This window comes from Typopeltis vanoorti, chromosome 16, assembly GCF_054136105.1.
Source record: "Typopeltis vanoorti isolate ZY-2024b chromosome 16, IOZ_Tvanoo_1.0, whole genome shotgun sequence".
In the NCBI taxonomy this organism is placed as follows: domain Eukaryota; kingdom Metazoa; phylum Arthropoda; class Arachnida; order Uropygi; family Thelyphonidae; genus Typopeltis; species Typopeltis vanoorti.
The window spans coordinates 25,793,557-25,820,531 of NC_143564.1; the positions used below are offsets into that span (position 1 = coordinate 25,793,557).

At 37.2% G+C, this 26,975-nt stretch overlaps 1 protein-coding gene across 1 annotated transcript in view; it reads right to left on the reverse strand.

Moving 5' to 3' along the window:
- Positions 1-26,975, reverse strand: part of Dhc98D (Dynein heavy chain at 89D) — a 1,285,966-nt gene that overhangs the window by 1,084,436 nt on the left and 174,555 nt on the right. The window contains exon 11 of the mRNA XM_090406627.1: positions 25,821-25,961. Coding sequence (XP_090262753.1) covers positions 25,821-25,961 — 141 coding nt within the window. The remainder of the gene's footprint in view (positions 1-25,820; positions 25,962-26,975) is intronic.

The following is a 26,975-nucleotide window of genomic DNA, read 5'->3' on the forward strand; positions in this document are numbered from 1 at the left end:
ATCTCCATCTCACATTCATGTGTCTCATAACCACTGTCATTATTTACCCCTTGCTTCTCTATCTTGTATGGACATAACTCGTTTTCTAACATCAATAGTACTCCATCCCTGTTTACCTTTTCTATTTTCGTGAAATACATTGTAACTTCCATCTCTATTCCTGTCAAGATGACTTTTTCATCCAACCATGTCTCACTTATTCCAACAATTTTTAGGTGAACAAACTGAATTAAAGCAGCCATTTCATTAGACTTCTTTCTAATACCTCTAGCATTAATATGCAAAAATAATAGCTAATTCCTGATCTGTAACAAGTTTCACTGATACCACTTATTAGATGTGAGTTCTCCATACCTTTCTCCACCCATTTCTTTTTGCTTCATATCCAACCCCAAACCATTTTCATCTGTTTTCCCTACATCACAGATCATCCCCTTTATTTTTTTGTCTACACATGCATTCACATCATCTTATAGCATCAACCTTTGTTACACTGTGGTCCTATGTCCACACCAAGTCTTCCAGTTTCTCTGTTTGTTTTGCACACTTGTTCTCTCATTCTCTACTCTCATGCAACCCAATTTTTCATTCATTAGCACTACTTCAATCTATCCTTCCTTACTCTCCCACTCTTTCATATCGCTTCTTACTTGTTTAGATTGAATGTCTGTGCTCATTACTCTCCCTTTCACTAGCAGTCTGAACTTTTTCCTCCAAAATACAAGCAGTGGAAGCTAAGATTGAACAAATTAATGACCAGTGCCACAACGTAAGCTCACCTTTGCCCAGGAATGAACTCAGTGACCTAATCGCATCAAAGATATATGACTCGATGGAGGCCTAAAACAAAAAATTCAATGCCATTATTTTGAACTTTCTGAAGGAAAATGGAAAATCATTAAAAGAGGACACCAACAAGCTAGCTGAAGAATACAACATCGATTCTAACAATATCATCAGGTGCCATCGTTTTGGGCCCATAAATAAAAGAAAGGACGGAATGAACTTTCCATGCCTCATAAAAGTGGCTTGTGACACTCTGACGAGCACATCTAAATTTATATCAGAGATCAACAACAAGTTCAAAGGCACTTGCCCTCAATTGCGCATACGTGCTCGACCAGACCTAATGTTTGCACAGAGGGAACAAGAACACCAGCTTAGAAGAGAACTTGAAGAAAAATATCAAAATGGAGATGCCAGTTGGATCATCAACTACAAGCAAGTCAAACTGGTGCAAAAATCAAGTGATACCACTAGTAGTCAACATGGAAACCAGTATACAGGCACTGCATAGGATATGTGCAAGACCCTTGTGATCAAATATACACCTCACAGAACCTTGCATATCCACTTCACCAACATACATAGTCCAAACTTCAAACTTAATAGTGTCCACTACCACCTTCAGTCTAATAAACCCCACCTACTCTTTCTGGCAAAAACTCAAATCTCACCTCCCCTAAGCACTATTTATCTCAACTTCCAAACCACTCACTCTTTAACAACTTTAACAACTATGTCTCTATCACTCCTCAAATGCAACCAACCTCTCTGAGTTCTTTAATTTCTTCTCCTTAAAAATTGATTTTCTCCAATCCCACTTTCCAAACAGCAAAATTATCCTCCTAGGAGATTTTAATGTCCACAACACCAGCTGGCTATCCTTCTCCAGTTGTACAGATCTTTCAGGCAGTGATGCTGAAACATTTGCCATCTCTAATGACCTTACATAACTTGTTCAGATGCCAACCAGAATACCAGATAACCCAAACCACCACCCAAACACCCTAGATCTCTTCCTCACCAATGACTCCTCCAAATACACAGTGAAAGCAGTGTGCCCAATAAGTAATTCTGACCACAATCTAGTGCTCATCTCCTCCCCATCCAACAACACTTACACAGCCACTCCCATACAAGAGTAGTTTGGCATTATAATAGTGCCAAGTGAGACAGCCTCCACAACTTCTATGCCACATTCCCATGGCTGGACTATTATTTCCAGCCTTCCAACTCAAACATATGCACCTAACTTATCACCAAAGTAATCCTCACTGGCATGGAAACATACATTCCATACACTACTTTGAATTGCCATTCCCTAACTAAACCCTGATTCTCCAAAAGATGTGCCAAGGCTGCATACTGTAACTGGCTAAAATCAAGAACCCCATCCTGGTTTAGAGCTTATACCAAAGCCTAAAATAGATGCAAAAAAACAATCAATGCTTCCAAAACAGAGTTTGAAAGAGTAAAAATCAGGAAACTAGCAGCCTGTCCAAAACGGCAGGCAAGCCTTTTGGTCTCTCACCAAAGCTATTGGCTGTAACTTCTGCCCAACACTATTCCCAACCTTATCATACTCAGATGACTCTATTACATCATCACCTACAGAAAAAGCTAATCTTCTGTCTTCACACTTTGTTTCCAATGCATGCATAACTGACAATGGTAAATGTCCCCCAATTATTCTGGACAAACAACATACAATGTCTCCTATATCCTTTTGACAGGATGAGATCATAAAAATACTGTCCCAAATTAGACACAAAAAAGTCTCCTCACCCTGATGGCATTCCTCCAATTGTCTGAAGGTTTGTGCACCAGAACTGACTCCTATCCTCTGTCACCTATATATATATATATATATATATATATACTCTCTTACTGCACATGAATGTATCCCACAACCTGGAAATTGGCCTATATTCAACCCATTCCCAAGAAGGGCAACAAGTCACTGCCATCTAACTACCACCCTATCTCACTTACCTCAGTACTGTCTAAAGTAATATGAAAAAAATCATCAACTCCGAACTCCTACCCTACCTTGAAGGCATCCACCTAATAAATGACCACTAGTATGGATTCCGTCGCTGCCGATCAACAGTAGATTTGCTCACATATGTCACCCATCTCTGGACAAATGCTATGGAGAAGTTTGGCAAATTTCAAGTAGTTGCATTTGATATCTCCAAAGCTTTGAACTGGGTATGGTACTTACTAAGCAAACTGCCATCATTTTGTCTGTCCCAAGACTTCTGTAGTTGGACTGCCAGCTTTCTGTCTAGATGCACACTATGTGTGGTGGTGGATGGTTCCTTATCCTCTCACCATTCAATTAATGCTGGGGTTCCACAAGGTTCTGTCCTCTCACCAACCTTCTTCCTACTATATGTTAATGACCTACTTCAGTTGACCTCCAACCCAATACACAGTTTTGCAGATGACACCACATCACACTCCTCCCTTTCATTTGATAAACCTTATCCTACAAAACTCACCTCAACCTACAGAACATCAACCACCACCACCACCCTCAATTCTGATCTCCAAGCCCTCCTTCAATGGGATTCAGATAACCTCATCAATTTTAATGCTAATAAAACCCAGTTATGTCCTATTTCTCATAAAAAGAACCATTTTTTTCCAGTATTCTTTTTGACGATACCCAAATTTCCAGACAGTTTGAGATTTCTCTTCTTGGAATTACCCTGACATCAAACCTCTCCTGGCATAAACACATCACAACCATTGCATCCTCAGCTTCAAAAAAACTAGGATTTTTCATTCAATTAAGATGTTTGAATGAAAATTAGTATTTGAATGAAAATCAATAGCTGGGTGAATTTGTGACTTGCATAATGTTAATGAATACTGCTCTCACATATTGGTGGGTCCCTAAAAGCTAATTGCTCTCCTCTGTATTGAGTCAAGCATTTTGACTTATTAATGACCCATCTCTTACCAACTCAGTCCCCCCCCACTTTTGCACAAACATTTGGTTTCTGCAATATGTATATTCTACAAATATTTCCATGGGAAATGCTCATCTGAAATAACATCAATAACTCCTCCACTCAGTACTAAGCTTATTGGAACACGTGCAGCTGTTGCTCAACATCCCTTCGCAGTGCCTAGAAACAAACAGAACAAGTTTCCTTTCCTCCTCCTTTACCCCTGCAACTGCTGTATTGTGGAATAGATTCCCCATTGTTGTGTTTCCCAAGGAATACAATATAGAGTCATTTAAATCAAATGTAAACAAGTTCCTCCTTTCCCAGTCCACTATCAATACATGGGACTAATGTACTATAGGTTGATCAACCAACCTCTCGTGTATGGGCTCAACATAAAAAAGGAAAAAGTCTCTCCAAATGACTCATACAAAAACTATTCAAATGCACTCCATCACTCTTATACCATTCAATTTCTCATTCAAACTCATTCCACACACTAATGCATTTGTTTATTTTCACAAATTTCTTTTAGCACATCATTCATAAACCTTGTTCTCTGTGTCATCTCATTACTGTCATAACTGGGCAACACTTGGACTACCTTTCCTATTACACTACTATCTTTTATCCCTCTCAACAATCTCCTGATACCCATTTTTACATTCTTCTTGTTCCCAGTGAAGTCATTTATCCCTATTATCACTACTTATTCTTACTTACTTACTCCTCATATTTAACTCCTGAATCACTCTATCATTGTTCATCCTCAAAACAAACCTTGTGCATCTTCTCATTTACCACACCTCTGATAATCAAATGCTGATACAATGCCACTAATGGATCTTTCATTATCTCTTTCATACTGGCATGATTTATTTGTGTCTTCTTCTTCACCCTTCCATACCTATCTGCTATTCAATTAATTTCACTCAGCATCTGCCTCATCTTCAGCTACTCAGAGCAAAATCATAGAGAGTCTCTATACATAATTGACATTAAATCATTTCGTTAGTTGTATTGTTGGGAAAGTGCGTGCTAGTAGCATCTTGTGAATGCCAGTACATGATTACAGCTGAATGACAATCTGGGAGGTTGTAGCTCAAGTTAATATTTAGATGAACAGGATTGAAGATGATTTCTCTAGATTCCACGATTTTTCTCTCTAGTTCATCATTGCAATGGAAGATGTTAGTAGATTTTTCCCAGCAAACTTTGTGACTGGTTTTCATCATTAGGATTAGCCGAGAAAAGGATATGACTTGATAATGCACTGGCTCGCTGTCTCTTGTAAGTAATGCCCTTCATGTATTCTTCCATACACAATTCAACAGATTTGTCTGACTGCCCAAAATAAGGAATATCACAATCACACAATATTTTATATACACCAGGGTATTTCAGTTGATGATGACAAGGTTTTGGGTGGCTTATTAAGAAACAGATCTTTGGAAGTGGAGTGAACAAGGTTCTGATATTGTATTTTCTTAGAACTTTTGCTAATTTATGTGAAACTGTACTTATGTAAGGAATAGATATATTGCTTTTGAATCTATTTGTTACTTCTGAGTGATGTCTAGGAGGATTAAGAAGGAATCTTTCAACGATTCTCTTGGAATATCCATTAACTTCGAAAGAAGTTTTGAGATGGTTTATTTCTGTAAGAAGTTCATTTGGGTCATCCAGAAGAGAATGGGCTCTATGTCCCAAGGTGGAAATTATTCCAAGCTTATGAGGATGGAACGGATAATTCCTTGCCTTTTCTTGATGTCAAACTGACTTGCTCTTCTGGTAAACTCAAAATATCGATATATAGAAAGCCCACACATACCAACAGATATCTGCATAGTCAGTCCCATCACTTCCCTCCTCATAAGCTTGGAATAATTTCCACCTTGGGACATTCTCTTCTGGATGACCCAAATGAACTTCTTACAGAAATAAACCATCTCAACATTTTTTTCAAAATTAATGGATATTCCAAGAGAATCATTGAAAAATTCCTTCTTAAGCCTCCTAGACATCACTCAGAAGTAACAAATAGATTCAAAGGCAATATATCTATTCCTTACATAAGTACAGTTTCACATAAATTAGCAAAAGTTCTAAGAAAATACAATATCAGAACATTGTTCACTCCACTTCCAAAGATCCGTTTCTTAATAAGCCACCCAAAACCTTATCATCATCAACTCAAATACCTTGGTATACATAAAATATTGTGTGATTGTGATATTCTTTATTTTGTGCAGACAGACAAATCTGTCGAATTGCGTATAAAAGAACACATGAGGGACATTACTTACAAGAGACAGCGAGCCAGTGCATTATCAAGTCATATCCTTTTCTCAGCTAATCCTAATGATGAAAACCAAAGTCACAAAGTCTGCTGGGAAAAATCCACTAACATCTTCCATTGCAATGATGAACTAGAGAGAGAAAACTCATGGAATCTAGAGAAATCATCTTCAATCCTGTTCATCTAAATATTAACTGAGCTACAACCTCTCAGATTGTCATTCAGCTGTAATCATGTACTGGCGTTCACAAGATGCTACTAGCACGCACTTTCCCAATAATATAACTAACGAAAGAACAGTTTTAAATACAACCACAATGATTTAATGTCAATTATGTACAGAGACTCTCTATGTTGTTCATAGTTTATTTAAGCTTCAATGTTTTAGTGTTTTTTCTTTTTTCTTTCTTTTATAATGTCACCTGATGAAGGCTGTTACAAGCCGAAACTAGTCATGTTTTTATATTAAAACCATTTTACTTAAATCTCGGTTCTAGTCATTCAATTCTTTATAAAAAAAAAAAAAATATATATATATATATATATATTTGAAAAAAATAGATTTAATGACTCCAAGACCGAGATAACATATAAAGATTTTAATGATAAATACTACTAGTTTCGGCATATAGCAGCCTTCTTCAGGTATATTATATATGCAACAAACAATGGCACGCCAGTTGGAACAACTTGAAAAATACAACGTTTTTATGTATCGATTATGTGAGGCAATTTGTACCTGTAATTTCCAGTTTGTTTAAATAATTCAATGTTTATTAGTATTTCTTTCCTTTATAAATACCTGAAGAAGGCTGCTATATGCCGAAACTAGTAGTATTTATCATTAAAATCTTTATATGTTATCTCGGTCTTGGAGTCATTAAATCTATTTTTTTCAAATGTATAACAACCGAGTAAAAGCTGATCGCCACATATATATATATATATATATATTGTATTTTTTTATTTATTTTTACATGATCCAGAAGCCCTGTAAAGACCAGAGAGAAGTAGAGAATCAATTTAAGAGTTAACTAAATAGAAAATCAACAATTTATGAAAATAAAAAATTAAAAATATTTCTATATGTAGAATTATTTAAAATGAAAAACATGTCAGGAAAATAAATATGTAGATAACAATGAATCAAATTATATGAGCATTAATTATATAATCACCTTTACTAAGGAATCAAAAACCTTTCTCTCCACAAAATAATAATAATGATGTAACTGCAATGCATTTCCAGTAGTAGCATGGCAGACCAAACTTTCCACTTTCATAAGTAATGAAACCGTGGATCTGTACTCTTTCACAAGATTTTTTAAAGTCTTTGTTTGTTCATCTTCTAACCAATCAAAAAATTCCTAAAAAAAAAAAAAAGAAAGAACAAGGAAGGAAAAAGGTCAGTAAGAGATACTTTCAAAAATAATAATGAATATTAGTCATTACAGTATTATTATTAGTCACAATAACTGACTTCAGTTAGATAACATTCATTTTAATTCATAATAACTCCAAAATATAAAATATTTTTTCAAAATTTCATCATCAATTTGCACAGAAAGTGCAATTTTTGCACTTTCTGTGCAAATTCAATCATATATGGCATATATATAAGGGGTTTCAGAAAAGTAAGGTAATACTTCTTTTTTTCTTAATAATGGTGAAGGGGAATGAGATCAATCATCATGGACAGACAGACCAGTTAAATAACATTCAAAAAGACTGCCATTACAGCATGGCACTACTGTCACATCACAGCTAATTCCAGTTGCAAGATGTGTGTGTGTCCAAAACAGGTATCCATGAAGGTATTGGTTTTTGCAAAGGAAAGGGGCAAGCAACAAATGACATTCACCATGAACTGGTTGCTGCATATGGTGAAAAGGTGATGTCAAAGATGCAGAAGTGTTTTTGGTGAAATGAATTTAATGGGAGCTGTGGTGACATTGAACATCCAGTGAGCAGGCTTTTATTGAGCAAGACAGAAGACAACATTTCATGCTAATAGGATATCGTTCCTGAAGACCAGTGAGTCAAACTGCATGAAATTGCACAGGTGATGAACTTGAGTTCATGAACCTGTTCATGATGTCCTTGGCTTTCAAAAGGTTTGCTCCTACTGGCTGCCCAAACAATTGTCAGAGGAGCACAATGCAACACACACATGGAAATGTATCTGGAGAATCTGTTGGAATACAGTGACAAAGGTGAGGATTTTCTAGCTCACCAAGTCACAGGAAATGAAAACAGGGTTCATCAGAATGCAAACAAGACTCCATTACCTGGAAATATCCATTATCTCCTGTGCACAAAAAATTCAGAACTGTTCCCAATGTCAGAACAGTGATAATGTTCTGGGATCATCAAGGCATTCTTTTGGTGGACTTCTTGATGAAGAGAGGAACAATTAATGCAGAACCTTTACTGTGCAATGTTGGACAAACTGAAAGCCAACATTTGACCAACAAGCAGGACTTCTGACAAGTGGTGATTTTGGTGCATGACAACGCTACACCACCACACACTGCATGCACCACTAGTAAGTAGTTTCACTTTAATCATTGCAAAACTCTGCCCCCCCCCCCACACACACACAAACACACAGCCCTGACTTAGCACCCAGACTTCCATTTGTTCAGTCCCCTCAAGAAACATTTTGGTAGAAGGCATTTCAGTATGGATAAGAAAGTTCATCAGACAGTGTGATGTTGGTCACTAGGTGAGGGCACAGACTTCTTCAGTACTGATATTGATAACCTGATGTATTTGTTGGGACAAGTGCATGAATAAATTTGGAGACTTTGTGAAGAAGTAGTGCATGTTCACTTATTTCTTGGTGGATAATTTCGAAGAAAGAAGTCTGTTAAGAAGGATAAAAACAAGAAAGGGAAACTGAATCAGACATAATCTGAGAGGGAATTGAATCATCAGAGATGCCATTGAAGGAAAAATAGACGGAAAAAAACCCAGAGGAAGAGTAAGGAAAACAATACTAGATGACATGCTGAATGGAGAGATAGGTACACAACCTTGAAAGAGAAAGCTCAGAACAGAAGTGAGTAGAAGGAAAGTTTTTGCTACTAAGAGAAGAACCTGCTCAATTACAGAATACTAGAAGAAGAAGAATTTCGACTTCCTATTATTAAACATTCTTGAGAAAAAAAATTTGATACCTTACTTTTTGGAAACCCCTCATATAAAATATATGCATAGTATAGCACACACTACTATTATACTAGTGTGTGCTATACTAGTGTGTGTATAGCACACACTAGTATAATAAATCCCTATCACTCAGTTTAAACAACAATTAACTTTTTTTTCATTTTACCTTTTACATTTCATTCATAACAATTTCTGCATCTGATATCAATGTAAAAAATCAAAAATGTAATTACAACATAGTTGTAATCACGTGTTTTAATTAATTTTTTTTATATTTCTCATATTACCTCAGATTGCAATACTGAGGAGGACTCTGACCTGCAGGGATAAAAGAGTTATCATTCCACTGTATAAAGCCCTGATCAGACCACACTTGGACTATTGTTCTCAGATATTGTCCCCAGGATTTGAAGGGGATAAATTGACTGTGGAGATGGTACAGAGGCGGATAACAAAGATGGTGTCAGGACTGTACAATATGAGTTATGAGGATCGACTGAGGGAATGTGGACTGCAGAGTTTGGTGGATAGAAGAAGGAGAGGTGATATGATCAAGACTTTAAGCTGTTGGGAGGCAGTTACAGGGTAGACATTGGAGAGTTCTTTCACTTGGTGGAACGGCAGGAAGGAGCGATGACAAAGGGGTCACCCCTGGAAGTTACGAAAGGAGGCTGTGAGCAAGAGGTTTCTTTGTGTGGAGGGTAGTTGAACCTTGGAATGCACTGCCTGAGAGAGTGGTTGGAGTGGGAACGGTCAATGGGTTCAAGGAGTGGTATGATAAACTTTGTGTTTCCTAAAAACGACCTCACACGATGAGACTTTTGACTCCATGGAGGTCTGGATAATAATAATAATAATAATAATAATAATATTAACCACTTTTTTGATTATTATTATGATGATTATTATTATATGGAACTTTCAGGAAGTCCAAGAATGCATCATGGAATACTGACTATTAAATATTCACATTATAAATATTCAACTATTGACATTATAAGTACAGTGGTATCTCGCTAATCCGAACCTCCTTAGTCCGAACTCTCCAGTAATCCGAACTGTGGTTTGAAAGAAAAACGTTTTATTTATTGCGTTTTATTATTTTGTGTACTATTATTTTTATTTAATAATTATTATTTTAACTATTATTATTTATTTTATTATTATTACAGTACAGTATTTTTTTCATACTGTCGATTGTACGGTTATACTGGAGGACTATTTTGATTTATTCTGTATTCACGTTTGCTTTTTTATACTGTACAGTACTTACTGTATTGTCGGCATGAATCACAAATATACACAAAAAAGAGGAAATTCAAAACATGCATAATTTGATTAAAAATATAAATCCAGATGTTGAAATTTCACAAACAGATGTTGTAGAATGGATTACAGGTAGAACCAAAAGCAAATTCGAAATTAAATCAGATGATGAAATTATAAATATGACGGTACAGAATGAATTAGAAGATGATAATAATGATAAAGAACTCGAAGAAGAAAAAAAGGAAAACATGAAGAGGCAGCTGACAGTTTTAGTATGTGTATAGAATGGGCTAAGCAGAATGATATGCCATTCCACAAAATTTGGTTGCTAATGCAGCTCTGAGAAGAAGCATTCAAAAAAAGTTTAGCTTCAAAGAAGCAAAAGAAAATCAGTGACTTTTTTACAAAGAAATAAAAAAAAAATTTTGTGTTAATTTGTGAAACTTTTTTGTGTTGTGTACAAGAAAGTGATATTTTTTACATAAATTAAGTTACGTACTGAACTATGCAATTTTATAAAATCAGAATCCTCAACAATACTGGTACATACAAATTAATTTTTTTACTAAAATAAACTTGTGTACTGTATTATTTTTTTTGTTTTACATTACAGTACAATAGCTTTTTTCTATCAGTTAATTTATTTACAGAATTAAATTGATATACCATTAGAATCTGATTATTTTTGTCTTAAAGGCTAGTTATTGTTGTCTCTTGGGGAGAAATTCACTAATCTGAACTTTTCACTAATTCGAATGAGTATGATTTTTATTAGTTCGGATTAGCGAGATACCACTGTATTCAACTATTCACACAATTCCTATTACATTTCTCTCTCTCTCTCCCCTCCCCTTCACTTACTGACAAAGCATTCAAGACCACCTCTTGCAAACATCAAGTCTGTTATTCCTTATCATGATATCATTCACAGTTCCATTTTCACCAAACCACTTCTACTATAAACTAATATTCACACAATAATCCCTCACTCACCATTCTAAACATAAATTACAGCAAATCTAACACCATCCACTTCCAAACATAGATTGCAGCAAATCCAACTTATCATGATATCATCCACAGTTCCATTTTCACCAAACCACTTCTACTATAAACTAATATTCACACAACAATCCCTCCCCCCCACCCTTCTAAACATAAATTACAGCAAATCCAACACCATCCACTTCCAAACATAGATTGCAGCAAATCCAACACCATCTATTCGTGGTGTCTCAGTGACCACTTATAAGCCACATAAAAGGTAGCAACCTTTATCTGCTTCCCCAAAGACTAGCTACAACCTCTTGATTTACCTGGAGTGTGCCAGGTACCCTGCAGCTATAACTTTTCATATTATGGAGAGACAGGTAGGACAGCCAACATCCAATTACACCATTATGGTGGCTCAGGATTAGCAGACCATGCTCTGGATACCTGCCAGGAAAAAAAGCCACCTTACTCCACTGAAGCAAATTTAAGCTTGAGAGGCTTTTCCTTGAATCTGCTGAAGCTCTTATCAACTATCCCAACCTAAATAAATATGGTTCTATCAAACTGCTTCTCATATGGGAAACCCTCATTGGCAGACAGCCAGCCCAACAGTCCAGAACATCCAACCAAAGTCAGTAGGCGGTGTAATTATAAGACTTTCTGTACCTCTCCTGTTTCATCTTTGTTACTGAAGTGCGCCTCCGTGCACATGTTTAATATCAGTGTATTAATCGATGATGCTGATTTCTCTTAAGTGAAATACAGGAAGTAATAATTAAATATTTTCAGTTATTATCAAGTTCACGTTGTTAATTTCCTTAAACCAAACATGATGCTGCAGAATCAATGTATAAGTCTAATATAAGCCTAAACACCAGAAGGAGTTTAGGCTTATACATTGTAAGAAATTACTGTCCATTGTTTGATCATATTGTCAGTCTAGTTAAATCCTAGAGGATCACCACTCCACCTTTTTTAATTCTTGTGCCATTTTGCATGATCATCAAGAAAACAGCATATCTCTCAACCAAATCATTTCCTATATAATTAATACACAAATTATACATCAGTCTTATCACTCCAGCACTTCCATCAGATTCACACAGACCCACAATTCACTCCACTGAACTTCCTTTGCCTCACACAAATCGGCCATCATGCTATTCATGATCTCTACTCTCCTTCTCAACTCACTATTGTCATATCTGGGCAACACAATAATGACTTTTACCACAACAATATTATCCTTTACCTCCTGCAACAACTTCAAATCTCTATAAACATTCTCTTTGTTATTTGTATCCATAATTACTACTAATTCTGATGGCCACTCTTTCCTTTTCAAAAAAGACACAGCCAGCTTAACTGGCATCAGTCTTCTCTTCCAATTCCTGATTGATGATCTGTGTAAAGTTCCCTCTATCCCATCAAGACATGGAAGTGGAGAGAGCCGTGAAACAGCTCCCTCCATGTTACTCATAGTCTTCTGCCAAAGAGAAATCCAAAGAATCCTAAATAACTTGAACACAAACAAGGCATCTGGTCCTGATGGTATCTCACCTAGTATGTTAAAAAATTATGCATCAGAACTAACACCTATCCTGTATTGCCTATTTAATGTATCCTATTCTACAACAAGGAAACAGGCCCACATCCAGCCCATCCCAAAGAACGGTGATAAAAGTCAACCAACAAACAACCATCCAACTGCTGTCACTTCCATTCTCTCTAAAATTATGGAGAAGGTGATCAACAATTGACTCTTGATCCACCTAGAGATCTATCAGATAATCGGTGACCAGCAGTATGGATTCTGCTGCTCGCAATCTACAGCTGATCATCTTGCTTTCACCACCCACCTCTGGACTAAAGCCAATTAAAAAGTTGGAGAAATTCATGTGGTTGTCCTCGACATTTCAAAGATATTTGATCAGATTTGACACAGGTGCCCACTTAACAAACTTCCATCCTATGGTCAGTCTTCCACATCTGTCACTAGATCCCCAACATTCTCACTGGTAGCTCACAGCGTGTCATAGTGTATGGTTTACTCTACTCAGATTTAACCACCAACACAGGAGTACCCCAGAGTTCTGTTCTTTCACCCACACTCTTCCTCTTGTATATAAATGACCTACTCTCTCAGACTTCCAATCCAATCCATAGCTTTGCTGATGACAGTACCAGATTTATCATTTGCACAAAGAAAACAAAGATGCCAGCTTCGAAGACAACTCAAAGAAAAATGTCAAAATGGTGACAATAGTTGGATCATCGACTACAGACAAGATAAACTGGTGCAAAAACCAAATGATGCCACTAGCAGCCACCATGGAGACCAGTATGCAGGCACTGCATAGGAAATGTGCAAGACCCTTGCAGTCAAACATGACTCACAAAACCCTACATATTCACTTCACCAACATTCATGGCCTAAATTCCAACATTAATAGTGTCCACTGCCATCTTCACTCTATCAAACCCCACCTACTCTTTCTGGCAGAAACTCAAATCTCACCTCACCACAGCACTATTTATCTCAACCTTCCAAACTACTCACTCTTTAACAACTTTCATCCCAAGGATGGTGTCTGTGTCTACATCGGCTCTGACAGACCTTACCAGAGCACCCAACCTAGAATCACCCAATTCCGACCTTCTTTGGTTGAAAATATCCCTTCCCCACTCAGGCAAATTCATTTGTTGTCTCTATCGCTCCCTTAACACAACCAACCACTCTGAGCTCTTTAATTTCCTCTCCTTAAAAATTGATTTTCTCCAATCCCACTTTCCCAACAGTGAAATTATCCTCCTAAGAGATTTTAATGTCCACAACACTAGCTAGCTTTCCTCCTCCAGTTGTACAGATCTTGCAGTCAGATGTGCTGAAATTTGCCATCATTATCCACCTAACACAACTTGTTCAATACCAACCAAAATACCAAATAACCCAAACCATTCCCAAACACCCTAGATCTCTTCCTCACCAATGACCCCTCCAAATACACAGTGAAAGTAATGAGTCCTATGAGAAATTCTGACCACAATCTAGTGCTCATCTCCTCTCCCATGCAACAACGCTTACACAGATACTCGCATACAAGAGTAGTTTGGCATTATAACAGTGCCAAGTGGGACAGCTTCTGCAACTTCTATGCCACATTCCAATGGTTAGACTATTGCTTCTGGCCTACCAATCCAAAATGCACCGAACCTATTACCAAAGTAATCCTCACTGGCATGGAAACATACATTCAAGACAGTACTCTGAACTGGTATTCCCTAACGAAACTCTGGTTCTCCAAAAGATTTGTCAAGGCTGTACGACAGATGAAACACCAGACATACCACAACTGGCTGAAAACAAGAACCTCATCCTCCTTTAAAGCTTATACCAAAGCCCAAAAAAAGATGCAAAAAAAAATCAATACTTCCAAAACAGAGTTCGAAAGAGCAAAAAGTAGGAAACTAGCAGCCTGTCCAAAAGGCAGCCGAGCCTTTTGGTCTCTCGCCAAAGCAACTGGTCGTAACTTCTGCCCAACACTATTCCTGTCCTTATCAGGAATTCCTGTCCTTTTCTGAGTGTGATCATGCAATAGAAACCAGAGGGCTCTATTGCATCATCACCCACAGAAAAAGCCAACATGCATAACGGACAATGGTAAATGTCTCTCAACCATTCCAGACACCAAACATCCGATGCCCCCTATGTCCTTTTGCCAGGATGAGATCAGAAAAATGTCCAAATTAGACACAAAAAAGTCTCCCGGCCCTGATGGCATTCTCCCAATTGTCCTGAAAGTTTGCGCACCAGAACTGACTCCTATCCTATGTCGCCTATATATACTCTCTTACTTCATTGGAATCCCTCAAACTGGAAATTGGAATATATTCAGCCCATTCCCAAGAAGGGTGATAAGTCACTGCCCAGCTACTGTCCTATCTTGCTTACCTCAGTCCTGTCAAAAGTAATGGAAAAAATCATCAATTCCTAACTCCTACACTACCTTGAAAATATCCATCTAATAAATTCATATTTAGAATTTAGAGACACAAAACACACACGTTGAAATGATTATTTTATTAATTATTAATAAAATAACACTTGACGTTTCGATCCCTGTATTGAGGACTTTGGTAAGAACATAAGAAATAAATCAAGAAGGTGGCAAGATAATCTGGAGGTTGTTGAAGAAGCTCAGAAATGGAGTAAAGAGTGCTGTAAAAGGAATTAGAGATGATAAAGGTGATATGAAAACTGGAGAAAAAGATATCCTTGAAGCATGGAGTAATTACTTCGAAAAACTGATAAATGAAACAAGCAGTGATGACAGCACAGTGGTAAAAAACACTGACCAGGTGTGCAGTCAGGAATACATATCCATACTTGAAGTAGAAAAGCCATTAAATGCCTGAATTGTGAAAAGGCAGCAGGACTAGATGATATACGACCAAAAATGCTCAAGTATGGAGGTATAACAATGGCTGCACTGCATAGTTCAGGAATCAAGCTACATGCTGTTGCACTCTATAAAGGTAAATTAAATCTACATTGTTAACTAATCTTTTTCTTAGTCTGAACTCTAGTGATAAAAAATAAACAAATAAAAAAATAAAAATAAATAAAAAATAATAATAATAAATTTTGAAAAAAATTAAAATATTAAAAAAAATTTTTAAAAAAATAATAAAAATATTTAAAACAAAAATAAATAAAATAAATGAAAACTACAAAAAAGTCCTCATGTACTAAGATTCTTCTGGAATTGTACAATTCATATTGTTATACTACGATTTTCTTCTGGATTTGTATAGTTCAGATTGCTATTGAATGATCTGAGAAAAAAAAAAAAAAAAAAACACTTTGCCAAGTCTTCTTGTATTGAGATTTTTCTTTGTGGTTGCTATGAAGGTTGCAGATGGGTCCTCCACATTCTTGGAATGGTTAGACCATAATTTTTATTCAGATTTGGATTAAGTTTGAAAATCAAAATCCAAATATAATCCAAATCTGAATAAAAATGATGGTCTAACCATTCCAAGAAAGTGGAGGACCCATTTTTTTTTTTCCTGTCCAGGCCTTCTGAACTATGCAGTGCAGCTACTGTAAGACTTTTATACCACCATACTTCAGCATTTCTGGTCGAATATCATCTACTCCTGCTGCCTTTCCACATTTCAAGCCTTTGATGGCATGAAACATTTTACCACTGTATGGATATATATTTCCATATCAATGAATGAAACAAGCAATGAATATCCATATCACTGTATGGATATTTATTGCTTGTTTCATTTAGCAATTTTTCGAAGTAATTACTCCAAAGAGAATCCTAAACAGTTTTTTAGATATGTAGCAAGTAAAAGGAAAAATGTACATGGCAGATTGATTTTAAAGAATGCCGATGGTAGGGAGGTAACTGAATCAGTAGAGATAGTTGAGTTACTGAGTGAGCACTTTGCAAAAGTATATCATCCAGGTGGTGACATTGCAGAAACGAATAAACCAGTAGATTATACGGGAATTGTGGTTAATGAAGTGGAGGTGAGTAGTCTATTGCATAACCTCAATGTCAATACATCTGTGGGATTGGATGGTATACCAGCTCGTGTTGTACGAGAAGCAGCTAAAGAATTGTCAGTACCCTTGACCATTTTGTTTAATTTGAGTCTCGGGTCTGGGTTAGTCCCGAGCGGGTGGAAAGAGGGGAAAATAGTTCCACTGCATAAAGGTGGTTCCAAGACTGCTGTAGTAAATTACCGACCGATTAGCATATCAGGAATCATTGTCAAGGTCTTAGAGAAAATAGTCAAGAGGAAAATACAAGATTGGATAGAAGAAAATGGGATACTGTATCGGGGACAGCATGGTTTTGTGAAGGGTAGGTCATGCCTCAGTAACTTGCTCACATATTATAACACAGTGACGGCTGAACTGGATAAGGGTAATGGGTTTACGGTGATTCTACTGGACCTTGCCAAGGCCTTTGACAGGATTCCACATGGAATTCTAATCAGTAAATTGCAGCATATGGGAATGGACAGAGGGTTGGTGAGATGGATAGGAGGGTGGTTGACGGAGAGATATCAGAGAGTGGTTTACTCGGGAGTAGAGTCCACAAGACGGCCTGTGACTAGTGGTGTGCCACAAGGATCTGTTCTTGGACCACTGCTGTTTAATTTGTTCATAAATGATATAGGAAATGATCTGAGAGGAACAGTTCATTTGTTTGCAGATGATGCGAAGTTGGGTAGGGCAATAGTGAATGCAGATGACGTCAAAATTTTGCAGGATGATTTGGATAGATTGGAGGTCTGGGCTAAGGAGAATGGATGTCAGTTTAATGTGGCAAAATGTAAGGTTATGCATTTTGGGGTGAAAAGATTGGCGGCAGTTTACTGCATTGGTGGAACCGTGCTCCAGGAAATTGATGAGGCACGAGATTTAGGAGTGTTGGTAGATAAGGAATTGAAATTTAGGGGACACATTGCAAAAGTGACCAAAACAGCTCATCAAATCACTTGGTTGCTGAAGAATACGATGACAAGCAGAGACAAGCAGGTTATTGTTCCTCTGTATCGAGCCTTGATAAGACCCCATCTAGACTACTGTGCTCAGATTTGGTCACCTAGGTTTCTTCTTGATGGGGAGGAGGTGGAGAGGATCCAGAGGCGAGTGACCAAGATGATAGCAGGTCTGTGGAATGAACCGTATGAGAACAGGTTGAGGATTTGTGGGTTGCAAAAATTGGTTGATAGGCGGAGGAGGGGAGATATGATTGAGACCTTCAAATTACTGAAGGGTTTCTATAAAATTAATTCAGAAGATATTTTTGAGAACAGGGCTGGTTGTGGGAGGACTAGGGGACATCCATGGAAACTGGGCAAAACTGTGGTTAGTAAAGGTGTTAGAGCTGGGTTCTTTACTTTTAGAGTAGTGAATGAGTGGAATGCGCTCCCTGAGTCTGTGGTGGATGCTGTGACAGTGAATGAGTTTAAGGTGAGGTATGATAGATACTGTATGAATGTCAAATAGTTGTGATGAATATGATTTGGGGCCTCCCTCGATGAGTCCAATGACTCCCTGGAGTTGCCCGTAATAATAGTAATAATAATACTTCAAGGGTATCATTTTCTCCCGTTTTCATTTCACCTTTATCATCTCTAACTCCTTTTACAGCACCCTTTCCTCTATTTCTAAGTTTCTTCAACAACATCCAGAATAGTTTGCCACCTACTAGATATTTATTTTCTATGTTCTTGCCAAAGTCCTCCCATGACTTTTGTTTAGCCAGTTTTACACAGTATTTAGCTTTCTTACATTTGTCTCTGTATTCTCTAAGAGCACAAGCTGACTTATTTGTCAGGAACTTTTGATATGCTTTCTTGTTTTCTTTCACTGCCTCTTTAACTTCCTGTGTCCACCATGGAGTTCTGATTTTTCTATTCTTGCAGACAACCTCACTACATGCCTCTGTGGCTGAATTAATCAGTGTTTGCTTCAAGGCTTGCCACTGAATCTCCGAGGTTTGGTTCCTGTTCTCAAACTCTTTCATTTATTGTTCAATAATCTTTGTGTATTTTAGTCTACAGCTCACATCTGAGAGCTGCTCAACTTTAATTCGCTTTAAAACTTTCTTACATGTTATTCTTTTCAATGTGAAATTCAATTTTATCCTGCTGAAGACTAAATAGTGATCACTTCCAATTTCAAATCCCCTTTTCTCCCTGGTGTCCTGAACCATGGAGAAAAGATCACTATCATCACTAACACAGTCAATGAGACTTTTCTTATTCCTTGCCTCTTCTCTCCATGTGAATTTGTGCACATTTTTATGTTGGAACATGGTATTAGTAATAACCAGTCCATATCCTGAGCAGAAATCCAACAGGGATTTGCCATTATTATTAGCTTTGCTCTTTTCTCCAAATTTTCCCAAAATATTTTTGTATGTCTGACAATCATTTTCTACTATGCTATTTAGATCTCCAACAAGGACCAACTTTTCCTTTTTCATTGAGTCAGTTGCTTTCTCTAAAGACTCAAAAAATTCCTCCGCTTCTACCTTAGTAGAATCTTCTGTGGGACCATAGGCACAAATAAGTCTCATTGTCCAGTTCCCCGTTCTCATATTTGCCCACATCACTCTACTTGAGACTGCCTGCCATTCAAGAAAATTAGCCTCGTATTTAGTGTTGAATACTATGGCTACTCCTTCTTTTCCTTGAGTGTCATTGCCTGAATATAATATTTTGTATTTATTGCTCAGAAAGATCTCTGATATCTTTGGGTTACGACAGATGATGGAAAAATATCGAGAGAAACAAAGGGTGCTACATCTGGTATTTATTGATCTGGAGAAAGCATACGATAGAGTGCCAAGGCAAGAAGTCTGGAGGGGTATGAGGGAGAAGAAGGTGCCAGAGAAATATGTCAGGTTGGTGCGGGAAATGTACAGAAATGTGAAGACAAGTGTTCGGACCTGTTTGGGACAGACAGAAAGTTTTCAAGTAACAGTTGGCTTGCATCAAGGGTCAGCATTAAGTCCGTTTCTGTTTAATATTGTGATGGAGGTGGTAACAGAGGAGGTGAGAGAAGATGCGCCTTGGACAATGTTGTATGCAGATGACATCTTGCTGTGTGTAGATTCAAGAGAAGAAGCGGGAACTAAACTGGAAAGATGGAGAAAAGTACTGGAAGAGAGAGGTATGAGACTGAGCAGAAGTAAGACAGAGTATATGTGTTGCGCAGTGGGTGGCGGCGGCGGCCAGGAGACAGATCTGGAGCTGGAAGGAAATGTCATCAGGAAGGTGAGAGACTTTAAATACTTAGGTTCAACAGTGGAAGAAGATGGAGGAGCTAAGAAGGAAGTGGGATGCAGGATACAAGCAGGTTGGAGGAATTGGAGGGAGATGGCTGGAGTGTTATGTGATAAGAGGGTGCCGATCAATCTGAAAGGCAAAATTTATAGGACAGTAGTGAGGCCAGCTATGACATATGCTATAGAAACTGCAGCCCTGAGGAAAAATAACATCAGTAGGATGGAAGTAGCAGAGATGAGAATGCTTAGGTGGATCTGCGGTGTGACCAGAAAGGATCGTCTGAGAAATGACTATGTCAGGGGAAACAGTGAAAGTTACGAACTTAGGAGCGAAAATACAGGAGGCAAGGTTAAGATGGTTTGGTCATGTGATGAGGAGGGAGGACGAATATGTGGGAAGAAGGGTCATGCAGATGGATGTGCAAGGAAGGCAGAAGCATGGGCGGTCAAAGAAGAGATGGAGGGAGCTGGTAGAAGAGCACTTGAAGATGAAGAACTTGGATGTGGTGACAGCCTAAGACAGGAAGGTGTATATATATATATATATATATATATATATATATATATATATATATATATATATATATAAGCCTGTCAAGAGTGCCGTAATGGAGTATAGAAGACAGGAACTGTCAACTGTCAGTCAACTGTTGTGTGATAATATGATGACTGTATGTGAACTGTATATGATTGTGAGTCATATTATACATGCCAAGTTATACTTTATCACTAACATTTACTGTAAACCAGTTGTCTCATTAAACTTATTTGTTTGTGCTACTATCCTGTTACCAGCATCTACTTTTGTTACAGTGGTGATGAAGATGGGATCTCAATGAGAAATTAGCATACAATGGTGATGAACAGTTACAAGCAGTATGGCAGAAGCAGCACATAACATTATTGTGACTATAGGTCACAAGCAATTAAGTTGTTGTTTGACCATTACAACCCGTATCCCAGTAAATATGTGCACAGTCTTGTCATAAATACTGCTATAGCTTCTGCACATCCTCATGCTGCTCAAAGAACTGCACAAACCCAGTTTCATTAGGGGCAATGTGTACAGCCAACATTCACATATTTATCAGTAGAGAGAAAGTTGTCTAGCTATATGTAACAATTGGGGAGATTATGAGAACCATGCAGCTGTATTAGCACTTCACAAGGTTGGAATGCAGCTACATGTTATTTTCAATAAGCTAAAAAACACTCAGGATCAGTAGGTTGTTTGTGTATCAGACTATTAATTATTATAATAATACAGAAGATGTATCTGACTGCCAAAGAACAGGTCGACAATGCTGTTAGGCAGCTTGTGAGGGGCTGTGAAGGCACATCTTCATCATAATCCTGTGAGAAAGCAGAAAGTGATGTTGTGAGAGAGAGAGAGAGAGCGATGAACTTTTCACAGAGAACAATGTCATGTGTGCTAACTGCTGAACTGAGATAAGAGTCTATCATCATTTTCTACTGGACACTGTTATTTTTTTTGTTACTCTCTCTCTCTCTCTCTTTTATTATTTTACCCTTATTTTACTTTTATTTATTTCATTTACTTTCCTTCCTTACATGCTCTGTATGCCATTTATTCTCTACTAAATTCTTTTCCCCTTATTAATAAGCAGTCCTATTGGCCTCCCTATAGTTTAATCACGCAACATTCTGATAGAGTTCACCCGATAAGCATTAACAAAATTTATATTATAACTGCGCCAGCTAATACCTGGGATAGATGGGACTCTTACCCAGGATGGCTCTCTCCGAATGATACATGATGACTAGACTAAAATAAACTTTATATTTCTGTTTACTAATCTCTTTCATACAGTCATGGCTCGCTTTATTTATTCATACACGTGGGTTCATCCCGCTAAGTTTGTCAATGTTTTATGAGCAGCTGTTTGAATTCATAAGATAATAACAGATCAGGCAGGTACTTAAAGGAAACATTTTAATAAACTTGAGAGATTATACAAGTAAGCATTACTAATATAATATCTGAAATATTCTCAAGTAAAGTCATAGGTTGAATACTAATTCTACTAAAGACACAAATTGACCTGCTTGGACCACTACTATGAGCAATTTAACATTATTTCTTAGGCAACTGCCATTCCTTCTATACACACGTGGTCATTAGTTATACTACTTTACACATTACTATTTGCTCATACAGAGATAAACCTGTCCTTGTTGGGCAGACAATTCTTAATTAAAAGGGCCTGAGCCAAATCTTAGATAACTCTTAGAGTTCCATAACATTAGTCCATTTCACAAATTCTCTGAGGGGATCACATTCTTTTATGACTGGAATTCACAAAAACAAACGTCTACTTTACCGTCCCTGATTGGATGCTATGTCTTTCTTCTTGCTTTGTCTGGTCATCAAGGCCTTCTCGCTCAGCTTACTATTTGATTCCCTTTGATTGGCCATATGAATGGAATCTCAACAGGAAAGAAAGGAGGTGGCACGGGAACATCGCCTGAAATGGATGGCATCTACTTGGTTCCTCCGTCGCACGACAACGCACAGCTATCCTAGTCCAAGGAAATAGCTTGGCCCATTCCAAATGCTGCGACAGATGAACCAATGCCTTCCACAGCCAGCCAGGAACTTCTCCGACGGAGCGGAATGGACCTATGTCAGAGAGGTCAGGAACCAGGAACCCAAAAAAAGCCTCGGATGGGGTTTGCATGGCCTTTTTATTTTCTTTCTCTTCTCGGTATTTCTCGGCCATCGCGATGCCCGCTAATGCGATCACATGGATTTCGCCATTCGATTCAGCTCCCTCTATTTCATCGCACGTGCACTTGTTTTGCTCTTCTTGGAAAGCACTTTAGTTTCTCTTTCCAGTAAGTACCTTCCCCCCCTTTTTGTATGCGTAATACAGGACGGTGTTACGCATAATGTTAACAGTGACCTTTGAACTCTGGCTCACAGGCTTTGCTACTTTAGTACATGAAATGGGGCTCTTAAGTAGATTTAATAGCTTACATTGATGTCTATACCTTGCCCACACGCATTACAGATTATATCTTACAAGCATTTTATACAATTTTATACAATTCCTTGTTCTTAAATTGATTTGTATTCATAAAGGTATCTTTTTATTCTATTGCCAACATTCCACATTCTCTGCCTAAGTTAAATTAAAGTTATGTCCTGAATAATTCATTTTAAAACATTTCTTAGTTTATTCATGACACAACAACACTTCCTAACACCACAGCTTATATGGGAGGGTGATAAAATCAAAGGCAATTCTATGATGGTAGGCAAACAAAAAACACAGAGATATCATCTTCACAGATAAGAAGATTTTTACCATTGAAGAGTCATTTAACAGCCAAAATGATCTGGAATATATATCTTTGATGGTTGCACAGCACATGTGCCATAGCACACAGGATTCAGAGAGGTCATCACCCACATCAGTGATGATTTGGAGGGGGGGGGGTGATGTATCAAAGTTGCATTTCTCTGAGAAAGGGATCAAAACTTCCTCCAAAGTGTGTCAAGACACTGTGCTGGAACCTGTGGTATGGTCCTGAACAACACCTTGTTTCATGACAGAGAGTGGACCTTCCAACAGGACTCAGCCATTGCATACAAGGCAAAGACCACACTGTTGTGTGGTCTTTGCCTTGTCACCATCTGATTGGCCATCTGGAAGTCATGATCTGAATCTGCTGGACTTCAAATTGTGGTCAGAGCTTGAGAGAATAGCCTGCAAGAAATGATATCCAGCATCACCAGCTTAGGTGGATTTGGAACGAGCAGCGGCAGCGTTTCTGTTCGATGTTGTATGTGCCACCATCGATATGCAGTCTCACAGACTTTGGGCATGAATGAGGTTTGCATCATGTTTTTTTGGTGTATGATCATACCAAATCTATTTAATATAATAGAAGAATTGATCTGATGATGATTCAAAAGTGAAAAGGCAACTCACATACAATGCTAGGTTACAATTCTTACACACATGTAGATCAAGAGAGTAAGCAAAGAAACATGATTTTCAGTTCAATGTGTAAAAATGAAAGGTCGTGTTCTTTGATACAAAGAGATTAGAAGCTATGTATTAACAATAAACAGAACTGGATTACATGAAGGTGATCAGACTAGGAACGTGGAGGTGATGTAAGAGAGAGAGAGAGAGATGATGGAGAAACTGCAACAGTTAGCAAAATAGTTGAAAGAATTACTTGGGTATTAAGCAACAAACTAATAAGTAGTGTGTTATTTATTATATGTATTTAAACGGTTTTGAAATGGGGATGAGGAAGTAGTTAACATGATTTAAAGACAAACTGATGACAGGTATGTGGAATGCAGTATCATCATAAAGGTTTTTAGCTTACTAAGATTTGAGTGATAGGCAGAAGAAATGGAATATGATAAAATCATATGTTACTAAAGGGGAGTAAAAAAATCATCATCATCATCATGTGTATCAAGGATTTAGGCCTATCATGGCCTGTTCCGGCCTTAGAAGTCATCGTTGAATCGTTTAAGAGAACGTCCTGGTTTTCTTTTTCCTAATGGCTTGTACTTTAAGGCTTGTTTTGGTAATCTTTCTGTTTTCATTCTTTGAACATGTTCCATCCATTTATATTTATATTTTTTAATTTTTTCCATTACTGGTTCTTGGTTTAATTCTTTCACAATTTCTTCATTTCTTTTGTGATCAAATAGGATATACTTTGCAGTTTTTCTCATAAACTTCATTTGTGCTGTTCTTAATCTTTGTTTGACTTTTTGTTTTATTGTCCAGATTTCCTTCCATACATTAAGACTGGTAGGGCTAATGTATTGTATACTTTTAGTCTGGTTTGTTTTTGAACTAGGTTTGGTTTAAATATAGAGTTAATTACACCTGTTATTTTTAAATATTTTGCAATTTTTACGTTTATATCTTTTTAATTTTCATATGTGATCATACATCCTAGGTAGTTAAATGAATTCACCTGTTCTAAGATCTTGTTATCTATTACTATTTTATTTCTTGTTTGATCTTGTCCTTTAAAGGCCATAGTTTTTGATTTTTCTGTTGATATTATTATACCATAATCTTTGGCTTAGTCTGGGGGTAAAAAAATAGGGAGTAAAGGGAGTAAAAAAATCATGCAGATGAAAATTTTAATACATGGCTAGAGAAGTGAGAGAGAACTCTGGATCACCTTTAGAATATTTGTGAACGTGTCATTAGTAATGGCATGAGAGTAGATGAATTAGGAATGATTGCATTGACACCAGTTGTGGGTATTCTTTCAGAGAATGAGTTTATCAAGATGTGTGATAGGTATTGTGTAAGTAATAAGTTGTGCTGGTCTTCCATGATGAATCTTCAAACTCCGTGGGGATGTCTGTATAACAGCAATAGTAATGAGTAATTATTATTTTTATTATTTATTTAAAATTTAAATTTAAATTAATATTTAAATAAATATTATTATTTTTCATTATAATACTTTCATTTACTTCATATATTTTTAGTTAACAATTCATTAAAACTTCCTTACCTTACAGGAACAAAGACTTCCTTGTTGTTGTAATACAGAAAATTGAAATAGTTTGGATGAAGACAGAACTTGAAAACAATGTTCCAAATCATGTCCATTTTTTTGTATCTGGTCAGCTAGAGACTTAAACTGTATGATAGCCTAAAATTATGAAATTATGATATTTATATTTACCTGCATCTTTTTTTTTTATAAATTAAAATAATTAAAAACATGGATACAAGAAAAATATCAAATTCATGAATTTTGAGTCTCAGTGAGCAAAATTATCTCATATGAGACAAGACTTTTGATTTTCTTCCATATACTATCACAAAAAAAAAGTAAATGTAATATGTGGAAAAAATAACTTATAATACTTCTATTTATTCATAATAAATTTAGTTTAATCCTTTATCCAAGTGTAAGTAAACAAAGTTTGCACCTGAAGTATCTTCAGGACTGAGGCAACTTGTGGTAAAGGTGGACCAAACTCTTATCACTCCTTGTCTTAGTATCTCCCATAATGCAAAACACATCTCCTTGCAGACATGTATAATGCTATGTATTGAGGGGAGGGCCACTACACAGACCAGTTTCGACCTTTATTGAATGTTCAAGTACAGGTCAAACTCCAAAAACTCAGTGTTGTTCCCCCTCAGTAACAGGCTCACCCTGCAACTGAGAAGAACTCTCAGCATTGGTTCTATCCCATGGCAGGCTCACCGAACCACCAAGCAGAGCCACTCTTTTGTTCATATGTCATCTGAAGGGTGACAGCAACAGCCATGCCTCAGTAAACTTCATGGGCTACAGCATTGCCATTCATTCCTCCCCCCACACACACACAGGACCTGGTGACAGCAACAGCCAAGCCTCAGTTAAAACTTCATGGGCTACAGCATTGCCATTCATCACCCAAGCTTCCAATTGGTTTTGACCTTTATTGAGATCTCATCAGTGGAACGCAGATCCAGAGGTGGTGATACTAAGGTGGAAGCAATGGAGAAGTCATATTTACCTATATGAGTTGCCAAAAGCTGTCTCACCTTATTATTAAATTACTCTGGATTTAGACAAAGATGTTGGAGGTTTTTTTCCCACTTGGTTAGACTATAAGAAATTTAGTTTAATCCTTTATCCAAGTGTAAGCAAACAAAACTTCCAACATCTTGG